This window comes from Clinocottus analis, unplaced genomic scaffold (assembly GCF_023055335.1).
Source record: "Clinocottus analis isolate CAN_PGR_092001 unplaced genomic scaffold, fCliAna1.0.p SCAF_51, whole genome shotgun sequence".
NCBI classification, from domain to species: domain Eukaryota; kingdom Metazoa; phylum Chordata; class Actinopteri; order Perciformes; family Cottidae; genus Clinocottus; species Clinocottus analis.
The window spans coordinates 80,572-105,048 of record NW_027176209.1 but is presented as its reverse complement, the minus strand read 5'-3'; the positions used below and the strand labels follow the sequence as shown (position 1 = coordinate 105,048).

The window sequence follows — 24,477 nt, the reverse complement described above, 5'->3', positions numbered from 1 at the left end:
AATATAAAATGTTCTGCCTATGTTATTCATTCTATGGATATGTGTATCAATAGGTTTACGAGCAGCTCTAACACATTTACATCTAATCAATAGTTTATAGGCGTGGGATTCACCAGTGATGAACTGGGTCATTTTACATTAATCAGAATATGCTGCATGTAAATGGAAATAAGAGTAAACATATTCATTTGTAAAGAGTTTATGAGCAATTTCTTTTTTATTACGAGGGAAAAAACATGAATATTTGGTGCATGTGAAGGTAGTAATGGTTTTTAGAGGTTTTTGTACACACACACACACACACAGGACTGTATATTTTGTATTATCAGTTAAAGTAAACCAGACACACACATGTATTATTAGTATTAATAATACCATTGATGTGTGTTTGCCTTTGACCCACCTTATATATGACATTATTATATAGAAGCATAAGAGCACATAGTGGTGGGGTATAAAACATGGCCGCTTGCCTTATATGACATTATTATTATTATGTGAGCACATAGTGGATGGGTATGAAACATGGCCGCCTGCTTTATATATGACATTATTATTGTTATTACTATTATTATTATTATTATTATTATTATTATTATTATTATTATTATTATTATATGAACACATGGAATTAGGGTATAAAACATGGCCGCCTGCCCGCAGCAGCAGGTCCTCCCGCCGCTGGGGGCGCTCGCCGCATAAAGGCGGTTCGTGCCGGCGCGGAGCGGCACGCGCCTTTGTTCCGGGTCCCAGCGTGTTTGTCGCGTCGCGCGCCTGAGCAGCAGCTTTTCATACAGAAGCAGTTTGTCTGTAACTGCTCTTCTTGTGCTCAACATGGTGAAATTATCCGCGGAGCTGATTGAGCAAGCTGCTCAATACACGAACCCAGTGAGAGACCGGGAGTTGGATCTACGAGGTTCGTTCAGCTTCCTTCATAACGCCGTAAACGTTACCGCGGAGGAGCGTGTAACGTTAGCGTGCTCCGGCTCCACGCGGGCCGCACGCCGAGCTCCGTGAAGAAGTGTGTGTACCGTCCAACACAAGCAGCCACATGTCTCTGTGGGCTATTAAGAGTTACGAGCGGTCTAATAACTATGTAAGCTAGCTATATGCTAACCCAGCTAACCTAACTGTAGCTCTGCGAGTCAAAGTACAAGCTACACAGAGCTAGTAGCATCCTCATGCGAGTGCTTCTGATCACCAGCACGTAGGGAACTCCGTAATTAAGTGTGTGTACTCTCCGTAACAAGCAGACAAATGTCTCTGTAGGATATTATAAGTTACAAGTGGTCTAATAACTGTACGCTAGCTATTAGCTAACCCAGCTAGGCTAACGTTAACTGTAAGCCAAGAACAGGCTACACAAAGCTAACGTTAGTAGCATCCTCAGGCGAGTGCTTCTGTCCAACACGTCATGAACTCTGGGGAAACGCTGTGTGTTCGTATCCGTGTTGTCGGTGCCGCAGAACTGACGTCCTCAGTGCAAACTGGCTGTCCAACGTTGGCACAGCTAGTTAACGGGTTTGCGGTGCGGTGCCCGGTTCAGGCAGCCCGCCGAGATGTGCGTGATTATCGCGGGAGCGCGCACAGGAGGCCGGGTTTATTGAGTGGAATGTGTTTGTAAAAGTGCATGTTGCATGTTCAGCAGTGTGCGGAATCAGCTTTAATGGACATGTACATTTTCACATCCATGGAATTTGATGGAATTTTGTTTATAATAAGCAAAGATAAATATAAAAAAGACATTAAAGAAAACATTAACATTGGCCTAGAAAGTGCCGATAGTGCAGGTGGAATGTCTGATTAATTGTTCAATTGTGCATTAGACTGAAGGCCAGTGGGAAGAAGCTGGTGACATCATTTCATCACCTTCGTGACATTATTGGCTTACATTTCTCAGCCATGCTGGATGAGTATTGTGTCCTGTTTCAGCTTTGGCACTAGAAGTTCACACCGTCGTATCTAAACAAACCAAAAATATAATGCAACATCATTAGTTTTTAGTTTTGTTCTAGAAAACACAATCTGTGCAACTCCTTTTTTTCTGGCAAATGATTCATTCGGGCACCTAAATGTGTGAAATGTTTTATTAATGACAAACTTATGGATATTCTGCCTTTTTATAATGGGAGAGAGAACCTCTGTGTCTCTCAGACAAAAATAAAATTCCTCCTCTACTTTCTTTTCTTTCTTCACAGGTTATAAGATTCCAGTTCTTGAAAATCTTGGCGCGACTCTGGACCAGTTTGACACGATTGACTTCTCTGATAATGAAGTCAGGAAACTGGACGGCTTCCCTCTGCTCAAGAGGCTGAAGACATTGCTCATGAACAACAACAGGATCTGGTAAGTTAACTTGTTTCCACTGTTCTAATGAGTACTTTTACATAATGGTTTGTTTTTCTGGGCGGCTGCAAAGCAAATGAAGGAATCAACTAATCACGTATTTATCAAACCACACGGACGCTCAGCAGTCCACTACAGAGAGAACTTATTATTATTATTATTATTATTATCATTATCATTATTATTATAAGTGCTTTAACCTCGACAGAGCCAACATAGACCAGGTCCTCTCCTCCCGTTCTTGCCTTTCCCAATAAAACGCATGTAACGTCTCGTACCGATGCACAACACGTTTGCTGTGATTGAATGCAGTCAGCTGTGGTTCAGTCTTCAGGGGAAACAGGCTCTTCCTTTGAGAGACGCTCGTGCTCGATGGCCGCCTGTGTGTGCAGGCGGACGTCACACAACAACCTTTCTACTGAGACTGTTGTCTTCATGTATCTGATGAATGAACTTCAATACCGACGTTAAACGTGACTTCATCTGCTTTGTTTGAGTTTCATCAAGAGACAAAATGCTGCAGACGCAACGTGAACTAGATCACGCTGTGTGTTGTGCACGCTGTGTGTGTTGTGCACGCTGTGTGTGTCTGGTCACATGAGCGTGTCGGACGTGGCTGTGTTGTAATTTAAAGCGTTTCTGCAGTCGTATAGGTGAGAATCTGGAGCACGCTCTGCCGGGTCTGACTGAGCTGGTCCTCACAAACAACAACATCCAGGAGCTGGTGAGTAGCAGCAGGAGCATCTGGACCCGTCACTCATGTTTAGAGGATTTATCAAAATAGCGAATACAAACGTATTGATGCACAACAACAACAACCCTGTGAGTCTCACCTCTGTGAAGTCTTCAGTCCACACAGTTTGTGCTGTAGAGTTCACTGCTCACCTGTTTGATACTCTCTATGGTGATGCTGCAGCAAAATGGCATCTACTGTTATATTTCTGTTTTTATTGTAAAGTGTATTAGTTGCCCGTGTTTATGTAACTCCTAATAGGAACTCGTCCTGTGTGTTAACGCAGCATCACACGCTGCGCAGTGTCTTCATGGGTTGTGTCTCCTGCGCAGGGCGACCTGGACCCGCTGGCCACCGTGAAGACGCTGAGTCTCCTCAGGTACGACCGCTGGATGAGTCCAGGTGAACAGGACACGCCTCCAGTACTGCGGTGGCGTCTGGACAACGTGCGCACACGTGCACAGTTTCTAACTTTGACCTTTTAACTTGTTTAGTGGTCGATATCAGTGAAATGATGTTAACGATAAACCCAACACACACTTCAACACACACACACACCTTCATTACTGTCGGGAAAGTGTTTTTTTGGTTAGAATTTACCTCCAACACTGTTTTACTGAATGAAGCTTAAAACGGGTCCTAATCAAATTAAATGCTACCTCCGTACATTAGCTGTTAGCTCCCGGCCCACCGACTGCTAACGGCTAATGCTAAGTAGCTCGTCTCCTAGCCATTCAACGGATGTTGTCCTCAATATTGCATCATGAACATTAGCTCCCCGCTGTTGCAAGCTAGCGCTGCTGGTTGTGGGGGAGCTAGCTGAGAGCTAGCAGCAGCGCTAGCTTGTCCTTAGCGGGGACACCCACCCACTGAAGTACGACATGACGTGTTTGTGATGAATTCCCAGCTTGTTGAGGAATCCAGTGACAAACAAGAAGCACTACCGGCTCTACGTCATCAACAAAATCCCACAGATCCGAGTGCTGGACTTCCAGAAGGTAAAGCTCAAGGTGAGTGAGGTCCTGTGGCGCTGTGAGTCACATCAACGTGTTGGTTATTAACGGTGTTGAACCCTCGTCACCACGTTGACCGTCTGAAGAGCTTCTTGTACGTTTTTGTGGCCCCGCCCCCTTTGGACGAAGCTCGTTCTGTCCGCTTTCACTTTAACCGTGTGATATTGTTGTAGGAACGCCAGGAGGCAGAGAAAATGTTCAAAGGCAAACGAGGTGCTCAGCTGGCAAAGGATATTGCCAGGAAAACCAAAACGTAAGATGAACGTCTATGTCAGACAGCAGCTCCTCAGAACCACTGGATCCTGGCTGATGGAACGGGTTCATGTGTAGAAACTCCTGATAGCTGTGTACATCAAAGTACACAGTGATAAACACATCTCATTCATTTTTATAACAAACACCCCAAAAAACTGTGATCTGCACCAAGAGATCACCTCCTGGTGAGGAAACCCTTCCATAGTGGCCGTAATGACCTTGAATGGGACGGTAATGACCTTCCATAGTGGCCGTAATGACCTTCACCCGCCCTCCATCCTGAAGTCAGAGGCGTCCCCACAGTGCTGCTCAGGACTGCTGTCTGTGGACATTGTATCAGTGCACCTGACTAAAGAAAAGATACTATACATGAGCGCTGGTCTGGAGGTTGAGAAGCCGTGTGTGTGTGTGTGTGTGTGTCGTCTAATGGAGCTCCTCCCTTCCAGGTTCACTCCCGGTGTGGCGGCGCAGCTGGAGAAGAAGAAGACGGGTCCGTCTCAGGCTGACGTGGAAGCCATCAAGGTTCAGTCTGCCGCTTGAAGCCTTTCTGTCCTCACTGACCTCGTAGAGCGAGAGTCAGGAGAGATTTAACGTCAGTTACTCTGTACGAGGAGAAGCTCGTTCAGCCGGCTGCTAACTAACTATTACAATAAAAGGTACAAATCAGTTTTGCACAGAAAAGGCACAACAATGTGATGCCGTTATAACACAATCAGTGTATGAAGTGCACTGTTGCAAAGACGTCTGGTCAACTTAAGGTTGTTTTACTATTTAAGAATATGTATTCTTGTGCAATACCTTTACTATATTTTGTGCCTTATTTACATTGTTTACCTTTATTGTAGCTTGGTTTGTAGGACACGGCTGAAAAAGCTTCTCATGTCACAAGTAACTTTGTGACATGTGAATGTCCTCCATCTTTCGTGGCTCTGCTCTGTGACCTTTGACCTTTCCTCAGTGGGTGCGCTGAACATCTCCGCCTTGAACAGTAACAGCTGTGATTCCTTTACCTGTTTAGTTCCTACATCTCTGGATGAAGCTGGACTGTAAAATGACCTCTGATCATATTCACCTTCACCTTGTTTCAGATCGCCATCGCTAACGCCTCGTCGCTGGCCGAGGTGGAGCGGCTGAAGGGGATGCTGCAGGCCGGCCAGATCCCGGGACGAGAGCTGAGACAAGGTCAGTGCTGCAACACAACGCTGCAACACAACGCTGCAACACAACGCTGCAACACAACGCTGCAACACAAGCCGCGTTACAAACGAGTCTCTGGTGTAGTTAATGTTTTTAAGAAGTTATAGTCTGGCTTCACAGCAGAGTTTGGACTTGTTGCAGTTAAGATACATTGAGCTTCAGGTCCAGCGCGTCGATCTTTCTTTCTTTTATGGACGGACACAGAGATGCACACACACTCACTCACACTTTCCCGATGCATATTAAAAGATAATACCAGAATTAGATTAATTTTTTTTCTTCAGTAACTTTGTATTTTCAGATTCATATGTTGATGTTTCTGTTAATTTGTCACATTTAGGTCAAGCTGGGATGGAAGAGGAGGAGGAGGAAGAGGAGGAGGAAGAAGAGGAGCAGCAGCAGCAGCAGCAGCAGCAGGAGGAAGAAGAAGAGGAAGAGGAGGAAGACACTGCACATATGGACGGAGGCTCTGGAGAGGAGATGAATAAGGGTGATGAAGAGGAGGATGAAGACATGGAACAAGAGCCTCACCTTAACGGCTCCTGAATGCCTGCAAACACATTGAGCTCTTTTCTATGTTGTAGTTTGTTTGAGTTGAACGTGCTCGTACCGAGCTTTTATTTTGTAAAACGCTGTACGCGGAAATTATTTCTGATGTTTCTGTCCAGATTCTTTTCACCCGGCGGTGGGCGTGTTCATCAGAGGCATCGCACCGCCGCTCACGTCTTGGCTCCAGAGAGATGGTCAATGGAAGCAATCACAATGCTAAATGCTAGGCTACGACCTGGTGGCTAATGGGGAGCATGACTCAGACTCATAGATCACTGGAGCCCACATTCCCAGAATGCCTTTCAGAGCATCCTGTGTGTCCTGAGAAGTTGTCATGCTCGTCTTACAACATTAAATCAGTCAACTCTTGTTTTATGTTTTATCAACAGATGGATCCAGTTAATGTCAAACTGAAAAATAATTTCTATATTATTGCTCATGTTTTTTTCATAAAAAATAAAATTGTTTGCACAAATTTCTTTGCGGATTTCTATTTGTTTCATTTACAGAGTTTATGAAGTCATGGAGTTTTAAAACTCCATATTTCCAGGCCTGGAAAAGTCCTTGAAAAAAAATCCCAAAAGCAGTAAAAGTCCTGTAAATGTGTTTTATTTATGTTAATTTATGCTGAGTTTCACCTGTTTGGGCATGGAAATGCATTGGTCACTATGTGTATGAACCCTAATATATTGTGTTGTGATCTGCTAATAGCATTATTATAGTTATAAATACTTTTTTGCAAGGATCACGTTTTATAATTACCGATACACTGCAGTATTATAATGCATCACGAACGGGTTATAAGTTACAAGTTGCCATGGATTACTTTAGTAAAGTTAAATCAAAATAATTAAAAATATACTTGTAAGAGTGTATTGTGTGTGTAAACAATTCTCTATGAAGCAGCGTTCTGAGAAATGTTTCTAGGGGCTTTTATTCTGAAAGGGAAAACGGAAGAAGTAGAAGAAGCGGTACTGAAACGCAACACGACGCCGACACGTTGCGTTCATGACTCGGAAGTTAGCGTTAGCAAAGAAGGTTGACACGGGGAAGGGTCCCCAGCACGACATGTAGCTCAAGAGCCGATAGCACGGGATATAAATATATATATAACAGTTATATATATATATATTTATATACATATATTATAGTTCTATCGGAGATTCACACAGGCGGCGTTACTGAAATGGAGGATGTGGAGATCACAGACGTCAACGAGGACTCACCTTTTCAGGTGGAGAAGCCGCCGCTCACCAACCAGGACCTGAGCTCGCTGAGCCTGCTGGGTAACGTGACCACTGCGATAACAGCAACTAGCGAGCTAACCGTTTATTAAACGATGGAGTGAGCTAACCCACTTCTGGCCTACCTATCGGTAAACTACCACGCTAGTTACTTCCTGTTTAACTAGTTAGAGGTAAACTACCACTTCATGTACCGAGGGGTAAACTACTAGTTACGTATTGTTTAACTAGAGGTGCACTACTAGCTAGGTTACGTATTTACTTGCCGAAAACATTTAACTAGTTGTAAACTACTGTCTTACTGGTAGTGACACACGATAGCATGCTAATGCTAACAATAAGCTTGCTAACTGTTTGTTTTGAACGTTCCAATGACGTGAGAGGAAACGTGCAGTCGTGACGTCACGTCTTCTATCAACTGCGTCACCGCGAGGAACAAAGTTGTATTAACATTAAAGTTGTATCAACTCTATTTAGGAAACGCATATCTCTAAAACAGCACGTCTGACCTGATGAATGTGATTATCTTTCTGGGCTAATGCCATCAGAGGAGCTGACGTCAAAGCAGTGACCTCAGTTAACCATCTTCAAGTTATCTTTCCTCGTCCCTTTTTATTGCTTGAACGTGGTCGGGGTTATTAAACCATGACTGTAAATGTGTTGGTGCCTCGCTCCTGATAACTGAAGCTGTTCCTGCCTCCACCAGCCGGAGAGCTCCTGTCCCAGTATGGGTGGTTCCTGCTGCTGGGCGCCGTCGGGGTCTACCTGCTCATGCAGCACCTGAGCAGGAGGAGAGGCAGCCAGAGCGCCAGCAGCTCGGCCCAGGAGCCGCCGCAAGGTACCGGTCTGCACGCACGAGTCAGGGAGGAGTCACACGCACACCTGCTCGAGGATAGCCGAGGAGTCAAGAGCCACGCGCACGCGCACGCGCACGCGCACGCTTCATATGATCGTTCAGCAGAAAGCTCAATGAGCTCACCTGATGGACGCATCAGGTATCCACCGCTCAGGGTTCTTATGTCATGGAGAACCTGGAACAGTCCTGGAGTTTAAAAATGGTTATTTCCAGACCTAGAGATGTCCTTGAAAAAAAATAAAATCCCCAAAGTTGTGTAAAAGTCCTGTAATTGTGTTATATTCATGTGTTCATGACGTTCATTTAGTTATAAATAATAAATCTGCTTTTAAAAGAAAGAGGCTCAAAATATCAGCAGCATACATACAGGCATCTATATAAATGTTTATTCTTTTAATAAACTATTGTCTCTCATTCATTTGAGTCATTTAAGGTTTACTGTATGCTTTGAATCCTCATTGTTAGTTTAAATACTACATTTTATCACTTTTTACTGTTCACACACACGTTTCACACAATGTTTGCTCATGAACATTTAGTTTAAAGTCCTGGCTATGAATCTGAGTGTGAATCTCCTGTGTTCCTCCTAAAGATGCAGCGCTAGTGGCAAAAAGACAAGAAGGAATGGAAGCTGCTCGCATGAAGATGCAAGAAGAGCTGGACGCCAAAGCTGAGGTCTTCAGAGAGAAGCAGAGACAGGTGCAGTAGAGAAGGAAGCAGGAAGTGTGTGAGAGAGATGCCGTCACACCAACTGAACGCAGTGCTTTCTGTACACAGCAAGAAGAGGAGAAGAGGAGGCAGAAGATCGAGATATGGGACAGCATGCAGCAGGGGCGGAGCTACAAGGGAAACGCGAAACCGTCTCAGGTGAGTTCAGTCCTTCTTTCACCTGGAGCCTTAATCTCTCTGTAGCGGTTATTACTGCGCACGCTACGCTGTAAAGGTGTAAAGATACAGGACACAGCTGGCAGCTCATCAGAAGCTCCAGCTTCTAGAAGCTGAGATCAAACACCTTCACTGTGAAGTCGTTTGAGCGCTTCAGCCTCCTGTGACCCTCTGAGACCTCTTGTGTGTGTTAGTGTCTCTGCTCGTGTTGTAGAGGCTGTGACGCTCACACACAAACAGATCAGTGTCTGAGTGTAATGTCTGGTGCATGCGTCTCACTGCAGGGCTCTGAAGAGGCCGGCTCGTCAACCACCAGCTCCAGACCCAAGACGGACAAGAAGCCTCTACGCAGTGCGGGTGTGTACTTCATGAGGCCTTTAGTACATCACACTTTCTAAATGTCACCTTTTTATATTGTAGTCCAAAATGTTCCAATGAGCCTCCATGAAGTGAAAACAGTCTGAGGACGAGCTTCATACAGATCAGCATGAACATACATGCATACCTTCACTTCAAAAGGGACCATGTAGAGTTAAAACTGCTCTGTACCAGACTGTAGCTTCAGCTAATTAGCATCTGTCGAGCTCACGGCACAATGAGCCTTCCTGTTCCTCGTCTTCACGCTGACCTTCATCCTGCTGTGTTTCAGACTACAACCCTCTGACGGGTCAGGGAGGAAGCTCCTGCGCCTGGAGACCCGGCCGGAGAGGCCCGTCCTCTGGAGGATGAGGGTAAAGAGGGTCAGAGACTTTGGTCCGTTTGACCTTTTGACCTCTGACGTCCCGACGTGCACACTGACTGACTGAACCGAGCCGACGACGCCGCTCACCTGAGACGTATCGCCCAGAAGTTTTAGTGTTTTTAACCGGCTTCATGTTTGTGGTGGCTGCTGATCTTTAGCTGCTTGCTCTCCTCTCTCTCTCTCTGTCTCTCTCTCTCTCTCTCTCTCTGTCTCTCTCTCTCTCTCTCTCTCTGTCTCTCTCCTCTCTCCTCTCTCCTCCCTCTGCTCGGTGCTCAATGTGATCACACTGTTGAGGGAGAAATGCATTTTGGAATTGAACGCTCGCTATGACGCCGCTCCTGTCATCGGCGTGAAGCCAGCAGGTTCGGCTGATGGAGTTCACAGTCAGTGTGTTTTTATTTGTTTCATATATTTGTAAATGTGTGCCAGCGTAGAGACGGAGGAGTTGTTCCTGAAGGACATCTGCTTAGTTACAAGAAGTAGTGCATCCTGATGATGTCATTAACAGTTTGATCACAACGAAGGAGGGAATGTCTTCACTGAACACGCTCAATAAAGATTTGCTCCCCGGGTGTTTGTGTTGTGAGTCAAGATGCTTTGCTGTCACATGACCAGATTACAGACATTCTGCACAATGAAAAGATTATTTTAACACAGAAGTATAATCAACTTAAGGTAAAAATAAAATAAATAAGCCACAAAATATAAAAGATATAACAGTATTGCACAAAAAATATGAGAATAGTATTGCTCTGATAAATATGATAAAAGTATTTGTCCTTGATGTTTGTGTTTTTTGCGCATTAAGGAGCATAACAACCTGAAACTTCTCTGGAAACAACCAACGCAACGGCAACGATTGTAGAGCAGCAGAGCGACCACACGGGGGCGCTGCACGACAGAGCTGCAGGTGTGAGCTGAGCTCCAGAACACCTTGTTGGGATGTTTTCTCATGAAGCATTAAAGTATAATATGATGCTGCAAAACAAAGCAAACTATTCTAAAAATGTTCAGTTGCCTCACAGGACTTGTTTATTATTTGTCCATTTGATCTTTGGTGAAACAGCTGCTGAGCATAACACATAATAAATATATATATATATATATATATATATATATATATATATATTAGTGCAATAATGTAAACTAAAATGAGTGAGTATGGACATCAGAGACATAACTATTAACTATAACTAGTTGCAGATTGGTTTAGTGATCTACGCAGAGGGATTTTCCCAGATAACTTGAACGCAGCATCGTTGAATACAATTTCGGGGGGAAGTCATTAGGAACAGTCTATATTGGAAAAGTTAACTACGACTCCCAGGATGCATTTCTGCCACATTCATCCAATATTCGATCTTACAATTATGGCACACAGCGGGTGGAAGCTGTTTACCATTTTAGTTGAATTCAGAAACTATGGCGCCGTGTTTTTGTTGGCAACAGCCACACCGACGCGTTGTGAATTCACCACTGCGCCTCAGGCCGGATTGCTCTCCATGGCAACGGCGGCTGAGGCTCATGGGTAATGTAGTATTTCTCGCCATTCGCCAAACCAAAACGACTGTCAGTGCATAATTTCTCCGAAACAAAGTTAAAATAAAAAAAAACAATATTATTATGCGCTTAAGTGTCTATCGTGAGCGACAAAAATGACACTGATGAAAGTTTTAAAAAAAGAAAAGAAAAAAAAGATGGGAACGCATAATGGCAAAACGTACTTCCGGCCCCTCCCACCTCGAAAGAGATTCACCCATGATCCACCGAGCCAGCCACTCAGCGCGCTTCTACGGAAAGCCTTCGGGGTCAAACCGCTGCTTGGTTAAACCCCCACTTCGCAATCAGCGAACTCGACAGTCCGACATTCTTCCAATGGCAAGATAATGCTGAGAATGGGGCCGCTATTCAAGGCGAAGAAACAAAGCTGCTGCATTTATCGATCGGCGTTGAAGTTTGCCGATGGTCGATGAGGACACGGAGCCGCAGCTTGATGAGCAGAGAGGAGCAAACGGTTCAGGTGGCAGCTTCAAGGAGACTGCTGTGATGCTACGTAGGCAACTGGAAGAAAAGGGCTTTTCTACTATGAGAGAGTGTGTGTGATTCCTGGTTGTCTGGAAACAGAGGAGCCCTGCCGTTCTCTCTTTTTTTTTTGTTTTTAATTAAAAAAAATATATATTTTAGTTATCGTTTTTTGTGTTGTCGTTAGGATACAGCGAGGACACAGTGAGCTGGTGAAGTTTTTGTGGAATGGCAGGTCGAAGCCGAAGAGCATGGTTTAGTGTTCTGCTGGGACTGGTGGTCGGGTTCACGCTGGCTTCCAGACTCATCTTACCCAAGGCGACGGAGTTGAAGAAAGCTGGACAGAAGCGAAAGGCGAACCCCGCCGGCTGCGGGCTGAACGCGGGGCGCAGGACGGAGTACGGCGGAGCGCTATGGCCGCCGCAGGATAACGGTTCACCGGCCACCGAGAAGCCCGGCCCCCGGTCCAATAAGTTCCTGTTTGTGGGTGTCATGACGGCACAGAAATACCTGAACAGCCGAGCCGTGGCGGCACATAGGTATGTGACATGTCTGATGAGAAGGGGAAAAATGCTGATTTTTCACCCCACACACAAATGTGCTATTGGTCTCTCTGTCGGAAGGTAACGGTCCGAACGAGCGTCTCTCTGGAACGCTCCCGGACGCGGGCGGGACTCGGGCTCCCGGCTCCTATCGTGTATTGATCGGGCAGCTAAGCTAACAGCGGGTATCAGGCAGCTAAGATAACCGCAGGTATCAGGCAGAAAAGATAGCAGCAGGTATTAGGCAGGTAGCTAGTAGCAGGTATCAGGCCGCTAAGATAGCAACAGGTGTTAGTCAGGTAACTAGCAGCAGGTATCAGGCAGTTAGCTAGCAGCAGGCAGGTAGCAGCAGGTATTAGGCAGGTAGCTAGCAGCAAAACTAGTAGCAGGTATTAGGCAGGTAGCTAGTAGCTAAACTAGCGGAAGGTATTAGGCAGGTAGCTAGTAGCTAAACTAGCAGCAGGTATCAGTCAGCTAGATAGCAGCAGGTATCAGGCAGCTAAGCTAGCAGCAGGTATCAGGCAGCTAAGCTAGCGGAAGGTATCAGGCAGCTAAGCTAGCGGAAGGTATCAGGCAGCTAAGCTAGCGGAAGGTATCAGGCAGCTAAGCTAGCGGAAGGTATCAGGCAGCTAAGCTAGCGGAAGGTATCAGGCAGCTAAGCTAGCGGAAGGTATCAGGCAGCTAAGCTAGCGGAAGGTATCAGGCCCGCTGGGGTCCAGCGCCTGAAGGGACTGGAGCACATAACAAACCCGTATGAAACCCGCTGCTTCTGTCTCCTCTGACACGTTTCTTTGTACGTGGTCTTGAGCAGCTTCAGAAACATCGTGTCTCTTCACTGCAGCTGTACGATGTGAACTCAGCATCAGGATTATCATGTGCATGAGTCTTTTCTCTCTTTCACGCTTCCATCTAATGGACATTTGTCTTTGGAGACTTTGGGTTAGAACTACAACTGTCAATAGTAACTGCACTGCCAGTCAGTCTGTTGCTTATTTCATGAAGATCTACCAGAGCTCCACAGGCGACCTCTTGAAATGGCTCTTTTGTTTTTTATCAGTCCAAAAACCCAAATATGTTCAGTCAGAATGTTGGCCCGTCGTTTGTGGATTGGTCTTGTGATGGACTCGGTCAGGATGTTCTGGTCCTGCACGATGTCTCCAGGGCTTCATGTACAGAGACAATGTGCCGGCAGGCTCTTCAAACCTTCTCTCATCCTCGGCCTCCTGACGGTCACATCGGAGGTCTGCCATGTCCTCGCTGCACTGGTCATATGAGAACCTCGTTTGTTTCTGCAGAGGGCAGCTGATGTCTCCCCCGAGCATCTCCTGGGACCTCAGACAGAAGCTCTTGACTCGTGTGGTCATTGCTGACTCCTGCTATGTTCAAGCCTCGAGAAATAAGATGGCGTTTTCCTCAAAAACGAAATCAAAGTACAGCGTGGACAAGCAGACGTCTAGATTTCGAGAGCAGCTTGTTGTCTCCTGAGTTTCTAGTTCCGTTGAGGACCCATCTGGACTGTCAATGACCAGCAGTAGACGCAGATGAGCGGTTTATCCTGTTAAAACAACAGGCCTTCCAATTTCCTTGGAATGAATGTTTGTTGTTTTAGGCTTTTGCTGGAGGTATCGTGTGTGCTAAGCGGGGCTGCAGCGCTGAGTCCACACGCCAGACATGCGTGATCACTGTGAACGCATCGCATGAGAGCAGTGGAGGGACAAAGGAACCGAATCCAGAACCGAGTCCACGCTCCTGCTCTTCAGGTTCCCCCGTCTCGATGTCAGTGGTTATTTTAATGGGCTTTTGATTATATACCTGAAATCCATCTGGTTTTCACAAGCTGCAGAGATTCAAAAGCTTTTGTTCTCCGACATAAAATAGATTGTTAAATACCTCTTTGGTGACTGGAGAAGCTGTTATAGGCGGTTTCTAACAAAAGTCTAAAGGAGACCACTACACGTCCTCACTAGTCCTGCTGGAGCGTCGGGTGGAGCCGTGAGGTCATGTGACCGTGGTGGAGTTGGCTTTTTATATACAGTCTTTTCACTTCTAACCATGGCCTTCACGCTCCAGAAAGTGGGCTTAATCTGTGAAAAACATTAACGCTAATCCCCGTCACGTCTAGTTTTCCCCTCTGGAGGTTCTTCAGTGGAGGAAGCTCCTCGCATCAGGGTGAGGATGGTGACTTGTTGAAGGACGGCGTCACCGTCTCTCGTCCTCGTCTCTAAACGCTTCCCATAAGTTACTTCCCTGCACAGAGAGAAGGTCTGACTCATATCTTTATCAGTGAGAATCCTCCCACTCGGCTGCAGCTTCCCACGCTACACACACACACACACACACACACACACACACACACACACACACACACACACACACACACACACACACACACACACACACACACACACACACACCAGCAGCATTAACTGGACTCTACAGTCACACAGGTCTCCTGCTGTCCATCAGCTGTTGCTGGCTTCATCTGACACAGTGGAGAAAGACATCTGACAGGTTTCACAGAGCAGACTTTGTCTCCCACTTGATCCGTGTTCCACTTCCTGAGTCGACTGTATTTTCCTGCGCTGTTTGAAGCAGCGGCGGCGTTTGTGGGCGGCGGCTCGCCGGCCGGCCGACTGACGGCAGACGATCAGTGAACCGAAAGCCGGTTTCATGTCCGGCTCGTGGGAAGCAACCCGCCGGCTCACAGGCACCACGCATTGATCCATGCATTGGATTTCCTCCACAGACACACTGGGAGCCTTGATCGCTCAATATAGATGAGGTTAATGAGTTCACAACACACACGCACACACACACACACATATGCACAGCTGTCTTGTCAGATTTCACTTCACTAGAAGCTGAACCATCGGGTGAGTAATGGAAGCCTTTCTGTGACTTCATGGTTTCCCTCGTGCTGCAACACAGCTGCTTCTCTTCTGCTGCAGAGCAGCGTTTCAGTGAGGAACACGCTTCTGTCTGCAAGTAGCTGACAGCATGTGCTGCTACACGCGCTGCTATACACGCTGCTATACGCGCTGCTACACGCGCTGCTACACGCGCTGCTACACGCGCTGCTACACGCGCTGCTACACACGCTGCTACACACGCTGCTACACACGCTGCTACACACGCTGCTATACACGCTGCTACACACGCTGCTACACACGCTGCTACACACGCTGCTACACACGCTAGCTGTTCGTCAGAGCGTCCTGTTAGCTGCACATGTGTGTATCATGTCAGTACTACATCACGTGTGTATCATGTCAGTACTACATCACGTGTGTATCATGTAGAGTTCAAGAGAGATGAAGTGATGACAAAGTCCTGCGACGGATACGCATTACCTTCTGCTTTTATCAGCCTGAGCGTGTGATGTTGTTGCTGTGGAGATGTTTTGAAGAGCGTCTTCCTCTGCAACACATTCCGGTCATGCTCTGTGGATCTGCTCTACTTGGTGCTGTCCACCCTCACAGAGCCACGACGTGGATTTCATCCACTGACCAGGTCGCTGTGCAGGAGACCGCTGCTGGTGAGTGCACATGTAGAGCACATGTGCACTCACCAGCAGCGGTACAGGCTGCAGAGCAGCAGAGCAGCAGAGCTACAGAGGTGCAGAGCTGCAGAGCTGCAGAGCAGCAGAGCAGCAGAGCAGCAGAGCAGCAGAGCTACAGAGCAGCAGAGCAGTAGAGCAGTAGAGCTACAGAGCTACAGAGCAGCCCACGGCCGCTCCAGCTTTCAGCATTAGAGCAGAATGCAGCTCCAGCGTGTTTGTCCAGGAAGAGAGACTGAACGGTCTGCTAATGTAGAATAAACACTGGAGTGGATGAAGATCTGCTACATACACAGTGCTTATACATGGAGAACCTGGAACAGTCCTGGAGTTTTGAATTGGTTATTTCCAGGCCTGGAAAAGTCATGTCGTTAAAATCCTGTAAATGTGTTGTATTCATGTGTTCATGACGTTCATTTATTTATAAATAATGAATCTGCTTTTAAAAGAAAGAGGCTCAAAATGTCAGCAGCATACATTCAGGCATCTATATAAATGTTTATTCTTTTAATAAACTATTGTCTCTCATTCATTTGAGTCATTTAAGGTTTACTGTATGCTTTGAATCCTCATTGTTAGTTTAAATACTACATTTTATCACTTTTTACTGTTTACACACACATTTCACACAATGTTTGCTCATGAACATTTGGTTTAAAGTCCTGGCTATCCATTGTCAACATGTGTATGGATCCTGTAGATGTGTTTTCCAGGTTATTCCAGGTTATTCCAGGTGCATGCTGTCTGACCCGTGTCCCTCTGTCTTTGCAGGACGTGGGCGCAGAGCGTTCCGGGTCGCGTGGAGTTCTTCTCCAGCGAGGGCTCGGACACCTCCATCCCCATCCCCATCGTGGCCCTGAGGAACGTGGACGACTCGTACCCGCCGCAGAAGAAGTCCTTCATGATGCTCAAGTACATGCACGACCACTACCTGGACAAGTACGACTGGTTCATGCGGGCCGACGACGACGTCTACATCAAGAGCGAGAAGCTGGAGGGCTTCCTGCGCGGCCTCAACAGCAGCGAGGCCATCTTCCTGGGCCAGACGGGCATGGGGGCCCGGGACGAGCTGGGCAAACTGGCCCTGGAGCCCGGAGAGAACTTCTGCATGGGCGGGCCGGGCGTCATCATGAGCCGCGAGGTCCTCCGCAGGATGGTGCCCCACATCCGGGAGTGTCTGCAGGAGATGTACACCACCCACGAGGACGTGGAGGTGGGCCGCTGCGTCAGGAGGTTCGCCGGGGTCCAGTGCGTCTGGTCCTACGAGGTGAGAGGCTTTCCTTTGGTTCTGTTCTGTAACGTCTGGACTCAGGACGAGAGCAGTGTTGAGCGGTGAGGGTGCAGCAGAGCTGCAGGTGCATGAGGGGGTCAAGAACCGCTTGAAGCTACGCTAACGCTTCCCTTAGTCATGACGCTGAACACACGCGTGTGACATCACTGCTGCCGTAATGCTGCGTTCACACCGGAAGAGTTGAGAATTATTCCCCTGAGTGTGAAGTCGGCGGTGCGGAGTCAGCTGCATGGAGGAAACATGAACTGCTTTCATGGAGTCAAAACACCGACTAGCCGCCGCGAAAAAGTGAATTCACCACATGAAGTGGAGCCGGTCAACTCAGAGGAGAAATCTCAACTCTTTTGCTGTGAACGCAGCGAGACACTGATCCACCAATCAGCTGACGGCCAGCTGCAGCTCCAACTGTTGTGTTGTTGTGTTGTTGTGAGAGATGCAGGCTGCTGGTCGGTGTGTCACTGAGCCGCTGTGCGGTCACGCTGGTCCTCGTTCCTGACCCGTGGGCCGACCTTTGACCCTCCAGACCAGCGCTCTCTGCGCTCGCCGTGTCCCGCCTTCCCCTGCGGGACGTTGACACAGCGTGGTGTTGTGTTGTTTACTCACTCGTTTGCTCGCTTTGCGCATTAATCTGTTGCACAATAGTCCCACTGCTGAGACACGCAAACACTGAACTCTCCTCAGGCTGCATGTAAGTCCAGGTGGAAAAACCCTGGCATGTGAGCGTGCGGGCTGCAGAGGAAGCAGCGCTCCCTGTTCCTCACGGTTGAGCTCTGGTATTGACTGCGCAGGCGGCTCGTAGTCGTTGTTGAGACTTGTCACTTTGTGTGAGCGTTGTGACTGCGGGCCATGAGCCGAGTCCCTCAAACAACCCGACCGGCAGAGAGGAGCGCCGGCTCCTCGCCGCCGGCTCCCCGACGTGTCCGGACACGACGCCGACCTGTTGCTCACGAGTCGCTGCTGCTGACGGAGGAACCCGAACTGCTCGTCAGACGAGATTTAGCTGGTTTTAAATATTGGTTAAAAGTCCTGGAAATGTGGTTAAAAGTCCTGGAAATGTGGTTAAAAGTCCTGGATTCTTTTTGAAAAGTCCTGGAACCCACTGGTCCTCGTCAGGGCGCCGTCAGAAAGCCGAGCTGCTTGTTAAACCGGCGATTGAGCTGTTTTTTTTATTTTTTAATGAGTTTTTCTGTTCCAGAGGCCGCTGTGAGCTGCTGCTGTGAGGAAGCAGCTTGTTCATTGTGCACACAGTACAGTACTCAGGTTTTATGATACAGACAACGTCCCAGAGCAGCCAGAGCAGCCAGAGCAGCGTGACGTCACATGTTCATGTGAAGGTGGAATAAGTTGATGTGTTCATCTTAAAGGGCTTGAACACTGGAGGCGTGGCCACGTTGCGTCATCATTAATAAAGTTGGAGCCGTTCAGTCCTGATGAGGAGGAAGGGCCGACCACAGGAATGAACATGGATTATTTACCAGGAAGACTTTGTGTGTGACGCAATACACGTACTGGTTTCCCACCTCCACGTGCAGCGCCTCCGTCTGAAGGCTCCAGCACCTTGATGATGGTCAGAGTGACGTGGTGACTCGTGCAGGTCAGCCATGACACATTCACACGGTCCCATGAGCTCACCACGCCAGACAAAGACACAGGAAGTCAGCCGCCCACTCGCGACAGCGCCCCGACATGCTCTTATCTCTGAAGAGCACCCTCCTCCTCCTCCTCCTCTGCTGCTTCTCATAATGTATGAAGTCTGTGCGCTCGGCTCTCAGCTGGGTGAGCGCCTCTGCTCGGCCTCTGCTCGGCCTCTGCTCGGCCTCACCGTGTTTACAGCATTCAGCAAACAAACAGTGCTGAGTGATCCTGGATCCCAGCATGAAGCGGGCTGTGTGTGCTGGAATGCAGGACGGACGCTTTGGGACATTTTATAGGTCTTGCTGCAACCGCTGGAACCTGTAAAAGTCTTGGTTTCTGCGGGTGGGCTCTTCCTGACGCTCAGTGACCACGAGCGCCTCCTACAGGTCCTGTTTCACTGCGTTGTCAGCTCGAGTCCCCCTCAACCCAAACCCTGAGTCCTGCCGCTCTGCGCGAGTCCTGCCGCTCTGCGCGAGTCCTGCCGCTCTGCGCGAGTCCTGCCGCTCTGCGCGAGTCCTGCCGCTCTGCGCGAGTCCTGCCGCTCTGCGCGAGTCCTGCCGCTCTGCGCGAGTCCTGCCGCTCTGCGCGAGTCCTGCCGCTCTGCGGAAACAGCTCAGTCGTGCCGAGACGTACACACAGACTGGGTTGTGGAGATGAGGCTACACACTGGACTGTCCCTCAGCCTCTCAGTCCGTCTCGGCTCAGTCGCCTTTACTTCAGGTTCATGCAATGGTTTATTTTTGATGGAATAAAGTGATTTTAATGAAATACAGTATTTTAAAGCCTGGGTTGAGTAGTTTCCTGTCAGTTGAATGTGTTGCAGTCCTGCTCTGACCCTAAGAGTGGACGTCCAAACGAGCTTGTATTATTACGACCCACTAATAATATGTTCATGGTGCCTTGAAGACCTTCAGGTCATGCTCGAGGGTGTGATGTCTCTGCACATACTCGTAAATAAGACAAATCTCTTCTTCCATCTTGATGTCAAACTGACTGGATGTGAGTCCAGGTGTCTGATGGCGGCCTCCTGCTCGCTGCCTGTGGTCCTCGTGTGCAGGAGGTGAGCAGTAACCTGCTTCCAGCAGCACAACTCCACTCCAGCAGCCGCCCGCATGCCGGCGCACAAACAAGCTCCAACACGGCTCCTAATGGGAATCACAAGGCTGAGAGTCCAGCTCCTACTCCTGGTTCCTCCTGAGCGGCTGCAGGCCGGCCCGCTGGCTGCGTGCTCATCCTGTTGGCAGCAGCATTGTTCTCTCCGCGCTGCCGCTGTTCTTCAGGAGGAACTCATTCACGTTGATCTCTTCCATCTCAGCTCAGTCTGTACTTATTGGTACGAAAACCTCTGTGCTGCACACGGCTTCATATCTGATGTCAGCTGCTTCCTGTAGATACACAAAGAGGAAGCAGAGGTACTCGCTGTGCATTCAAATACATGCAGACGGACATGCATGTGTATGCATATACATGCATGTATGTGTGTATGTATGCATACATGTCTGCATGCATACACACACACATGCATGCGTACATGTCTGCATGCAAGCCTCCACTCATGAAGCCTCCTGTAGTTCTCTTGTCCCACTGTGGCCTCTTCTGTTCACTGGTTGCAAAACTCCAAGATGGAGACGGCCTGGTGAATTTTTAAGCTTTTTTCTTTTTTACATCTTTAAAGAAACTGTCTTAATGAGACGACTGAACGTCATCGCAGCAGCTAGCTAGCTAGCTAGCAAGCTAGCTAGCTAGCAAGCTAGCTAGCTAGCGCTGGGCCTCCGATGTGAAGGGAGCTCCTAGCTTTGAGTAGTTTTAGTGGGTCAGTAGATCTATTCCTTTCTATTGAAAAGGGATTGTGTCTGTCACAAATGTGCCCATGTGAATAGTTTTGATGTGACATGTTGAGCGTTTGCTTTGCGTGTCAAGGCCTCATGAAGATCTGCTGAGCGCTCCTCAGGTTAGTGACTCCGGCTCCGTCAGGACGGCTGCTGGAGCTCAGACTGACGACTTCCTGCATGAGGCCGTTTGTGTGACTGGTGAAGCTTTCCTCCAGGCCGAGGTTCCCTCCGCTGGGCCGGCTCGGCCTCGTCACCGCGCCTCCTCCTCCTCCTCCTCCGTGTCCAGCCCACTGCCAGCTCATGCTCCTGCTTTCCCTTTTTCCTCCTCTAATTGTATGCTCACCAGCTCTGCCAGGGCCGTGGAGGCAGAATGCTGACGCGTCTCTTTTCTCTCCTCAGAAAGCCACTGCTTTCCTTCAGCACAGATGAAGTGCTGAAGTAAAGCATGAATAGTCCAGTCGGCCCTCAGCTCTCTGGACTACCAAACAATCTGTTGCATTCGCAGCAGTGAAGCACAGGAACGCAGCCGTTGTGTGTTTCACTGCTGGTGAGTTGTGTTTCACTGCTGGTGAGTTGTGTTTCACTGCTGGTGAGTTGTGTTTCACTGCTGGTGAGTTGTGTTTCACTGCTGGTGAGTTGTGTTTCACTGCTGGTGAGTTGTGTTTCACTGCTGGTGAGTTGTGTTTCACTGCTGGTGAGTTGTGTTTCACTGCTGGTGAGTTGTGTTTCACTGCTGGTGAGTTGTGTTTCACTGCTGGTGAGTTGTGTTTCACTGCTGGTGAGTTGTGTTTCACTGCTGGTTGCTGGTGAGTTGTGAGTGACGCGGGTCTGACGGTGAGCCTGGTGAATGTGATGTTCATCATGGTGTTAAATCCCATCTCCAGTGGCTCGTGGTGGTGACGGCTGTCTCCTCTGCAGTGTGGAGCGGCCTCGTGTCCGTCCAGCTCTCTCTCAGGGCCTGTTGCCCGTTCATGAGCTGTGATGTGAACCGTTTGGTTGGCTTCCTCTCTCGTCTGACTCGTACCCAGAAGCCTTTTCCTCTCTCCTGCTCGGCCAAACCTTTTTGCTGGCTCTCTTCGGCTCTGCCAGCATCGGCCTGAGTCATGCTGCTGGACTCCTCCTCTTTTCTTTCTCCCCCTTTTTCAGCTCTGACTAAGTCCTGTCTGGAAGTGAAGTCCAGGCCGAGCGCTGACTGTTATTACAGAGAAAGTCAGGACATAAAAAACATCTGAGGGCAGTGAGGGCGAGCCGGCCGGTCTGCCGCTTCACTCCAGAAGCAGCGATGACGGTGGAGACCTCTTCATGGTCTGATGCAGGTCATCCTGATGGCCGCCCCGCAGGGCTCCAAGCCCCGGCGTGGGTTCAGGTCCCGACATCAGCAGGTTCAGCCCAGAAGAGGCTTGATGGAGGCGTTCTGGTGTTCGGGCTCGTTAAAGCCCGTTCACACCGGGCCGGCCGCCCAGTGGGAGGGCCGGCTCTGTGCCGTCTGCTGACTGCAGAACCAGCGGAGTCCTTTCATCAAAGTGTGCATGGAGACGGGATTCAACCAAAAGGTTTCATGTCTTTTCTTCTGGCACTTTTCTTTCAGGATTTCTCTCTTTCTTCCTTCCTGTTGCAGCGCTGAGCTTTCAGCCGAGGCTCAAGCTGCATTCACACACAAAGAGTTGCAAAAAAACTGACGCTGAGTTGTGTCGTCCAATCGGCGTCTAGAAGCTCCGCCCGTCATCATCAGCGGCGTCCTGCTGCTGTCAATCAAGCCGATGAGTACGGATGACATGATGAACCCAGAGAGCAGGAGGCTGACGCTCACTTCAACCAGCAGGAAGCAGAACCAGAGGTCACTTCATGCTGGTTCTCGTGGAGTAAAGACACAGATAAGCCACGCCCCCTTTCCTCCACAAAAAAGCAAAGTCGTTCGAGTCAAGTCAGGCGAAAAAGCGTTGCGCAAATTCTCAACGCTTCCGCTGTGAACGCAGCACGAGAGGCTGAACGTGACTGAGGTCCAGCAGAAGGTGTCTTTGTGGAGGACGATGTCGTCCCGTCAGACGCCGCTGAAGAACAGAGGAGTTTAACTTCTGCTGCCAAACGACGTCTGGAAGCGCTCCTTCATGTCCAGAGCAGCAGAACGCGTGAAGGGCCTCTGCTGAAGGCTCAAGCGCCGCGTTCCTCTGAGCTCTGCTGAGGTTAAGACACAACGACAATGTCCAAATCTATGAAATACCTCCCCGATGAAGGAAGCGTCTATCGGCCCTGCTGCCGTCGTCCTCGTGCCGCCGTCCGCTCGGCCCGGTTCCATCAAAAGACGAGCTCTCAACCACAGAGCGGAGGTGTTGGACGTGATCAGACGCGTCGGGCGCATTCATTGTTCTGAAACACACGGAGACGTTTACTTTAACTGCCAGTTCTCTCCTTGTAAAGGCCGCGCACGCCAACATCTAAGACCATGTTTGTGCTCGCGTCATCAGTCAACCCGCACAGAGCTGCACCACGCCATCTGCTCCTCTACGGGCTAGCCTTCGTTAGCATTAGCATGTGTGTGTGTGTGTGTGTGTGTGTGTGTGTGTGTGTGTCTTCAGTGACTTTACTTTCCCTCTGAAGGACCAGGCGTCCGTCTGACTCTGCTGTTCTGGCAGCGATGACGTCATGGTTCAGTTAACGACAGTGTTTTAACGGCTGTATTTAGCCGCTGAGCGTCGGCTGGTTTGTTAGCTGCTGTTGTCTGAAGGTCGTATGCTGCGGTCCTCTCAGGACGCTGCCAGTGTGTGTCTGCTGCTTTCACTTTGCTGATTGGGCCGACAGCTTCCTGCCTGCAGTCATTACTCCTCATTATGCTCATTATGCTCATTATGCTCATGATGTGTTTCTGCTTCAAGCGTTTAACCTGGAGGCCCTGAAACGATGTGGAGCAGAGACCAACGTCTTAGAAACGCCTGATCTCCACCTGATGAGCACCTTCCTCTGAAGTGAAACCACAGAACAGAGTTTATTCATCTGTAGTCAGGTTTTATAAGCTCATGGAGGACCTGGAAGAGTCCTGCAGTTTTAAAATAGTTATTGCCAGGCCTGGAAAAGGCCTTGAGAAAAATAAAATCATGAAATGTGGTTTAAAGTCCTGGAAATGTATTTTAAATTCCTGGAAAAGTCATGAAAATGTGGTTTTAAGTTCTAGAGATTTGGTTAAAATTCCTGGAAACTTTGATAAGTCATGGAAATGTTGATAAAATTCCTTGAAATCAGGATAAAAGTCCTGTAAATGTGGTTTAAAGTCCACATTTGATTCTCTGGTGTTGCAATAGCGGCGTTGACCTTCATGAGGTGATCTTCTATATTTTCCGTGATGACCTGGTGGCCGTGGGCCAGACTCGGTGTCTGGAGTCAAAGCTGCTGCTGTGAAGCAGAGACCGAGCGCTGCTGCAGCCGTGAGGCCTCGTGGCGTCCTGTCTGCTGCAGCCGTGAGGCCTCGTGGCGTCCTGTCTGCTGCAGCCGTGAGGCCTCGTGGCGTCCTGTCTGCTGCAGCCGTGAGGCCTCGTGGCGTCCTGTCTGCTGCAGCCGTGAGGCCTCGTGGCGTCCTGTCTGCTGCAGCCGTGAGGCCTCGTGGCGTCCTGTCTGCTGCAGCCGTGAGGCCTCGTGGCGTCCTGTCTGCTGCAGCCGTGAGGCCTCGTGGCGTCCTGTCTGCTGCAGCCGTGAGGCCTCGTGGCGTCCTGTCTGCTGCAGCCGTGAGGCCTCGTGGCGTCCTGTCTGCTGCAGCCTGAGAGCTGCAGGAGGAAGTGCAGACAAAT

The 24,477-nt window shown here is 48.8% G+C and overlaps 3 protein-coding genes across 3 annotated transcripts in view; all 3 read left to right on the top strand.

Annotated features, from left to right (window-relative positions):
* The first annotated feature begins 745 nt into the window (after positions 1-745).
* Positions 746-6,572, top strand: snrpa1 (small nuclear ribonucleoprotein polypeptide A'). The gene is made up of 9 exons (XM_068601555.1): positions 746-916; positions 2,199-2,346; positions 2,992-3,070; positions 3,412-3,458; positions 3,987-4,089; positions 4,266-4,345; positions 4,794-4,869; positions 5,436-5,529; positions 5,885-6,572. Exons 1-9 carry the CDS (start codon positions 835-837, stop codon positions 6,088-6,090), a joined length of 915 nt encoding a protein of 304 aa, XP_068457656.1. The 5' UTR covers positions 746-834; the 3' UTR covers positions 6,091-6,572.
* A 487-nt stretch (positions 6,573-7,059) lies between these two features.
* Positions 7,060-10,386, top strand: selenos (selenoprotein S). The gene is made up of 6 exons (XM_068601560.1): positions 7,060-7,379; positions 8,044-8,175; positions 8,786-8,892; positions 8,971-9,060; positions 9,363-9,435; positions 9,728-10,386. Exons 1-6 carry the CDS (start codon positions 7,280-7,282, stop codon positions 9,805-9,807), a joined length of 582 nt encoding a protein of 193 aa, XP_068457661.1. The 5' UTR covers positions 7,060-7,279; the 3' UTR covers positions 9,808-10,386.
* Positions 10,387-11,645: 1,259 nt separating this feature from the next.
* The window catches only part of chsy1 (chondroitin sulfate synthase 1), a 38,551-nt gene continuing 25,719 nt past the window's right edge, over positions 11,646-24,477 (top strand). Inside the window, exons 1-2 of the mRNA XM_068601587.1 lie at positions 11,646-12,381; positions 16,712-17,207. Coding sequence (XP_068457688.1) covers positions 12,071-12,381; positions 16,712-17,207 — 807 coding nt within the window. The 5' untranslated portion in view covers positions 11,646-12,070. The remainder of the gene's footprint in view (positions 12,382-16,711; positions 17,208-24,477) is intronic.

What these genes read in the sequence shown, in the direction of transcription:
- selenos (XM_068601560.1), top strand. Translation starts at nt 7,280, where the DNA reads ATGGAGGATGTGGAGATCACAGACGTCAACGAGGACTCACCTTTTCAG. An exon ending in GAGCTCGCTGAGCCTGCTGG is followed by an intron (nt 7,380 to 8,043) that starts GTAACGTGACCA and finishes TGCCTCCACCAG; the next exon opens with CCGGAGAGCTCCTGTCCCAG. An exon ending in GGCCCAGGAGCCGCCGCAAG is followed by an intron (nt 8,176 to 8,785) that starts GTACCGGTCTGC and finishes TTCCTCCTAAAG; the next exon opens with ATGCAGCGCTAGTGGCAAAA.
- snrpa1 (XM_068601555.1), top strand. Translation starts at nt 835, where the DNA reads ATGGTGAAATTATCCGCGGAGCTGATTGAGCAAGCTGCTCAATACACG. An exon ending in CCGGGAGTTGGATCTACGAG is followed by an intron (nt 917 to 2,198) that starts GTTCGTTCAGCT and finishes CTTTCTTCACAG; the next exon opens with GTTATAAGATTCCAGTTCTT. An exon ending in ACAACAACATCCAGGAGCTG is followed by an intron (nt 3,071 to 3,411) that starts GTGAGTAGCAGC and finishes TCTCCTGCGCAG; the next exon opens with GGCGACCTGGACCCGCTGGC.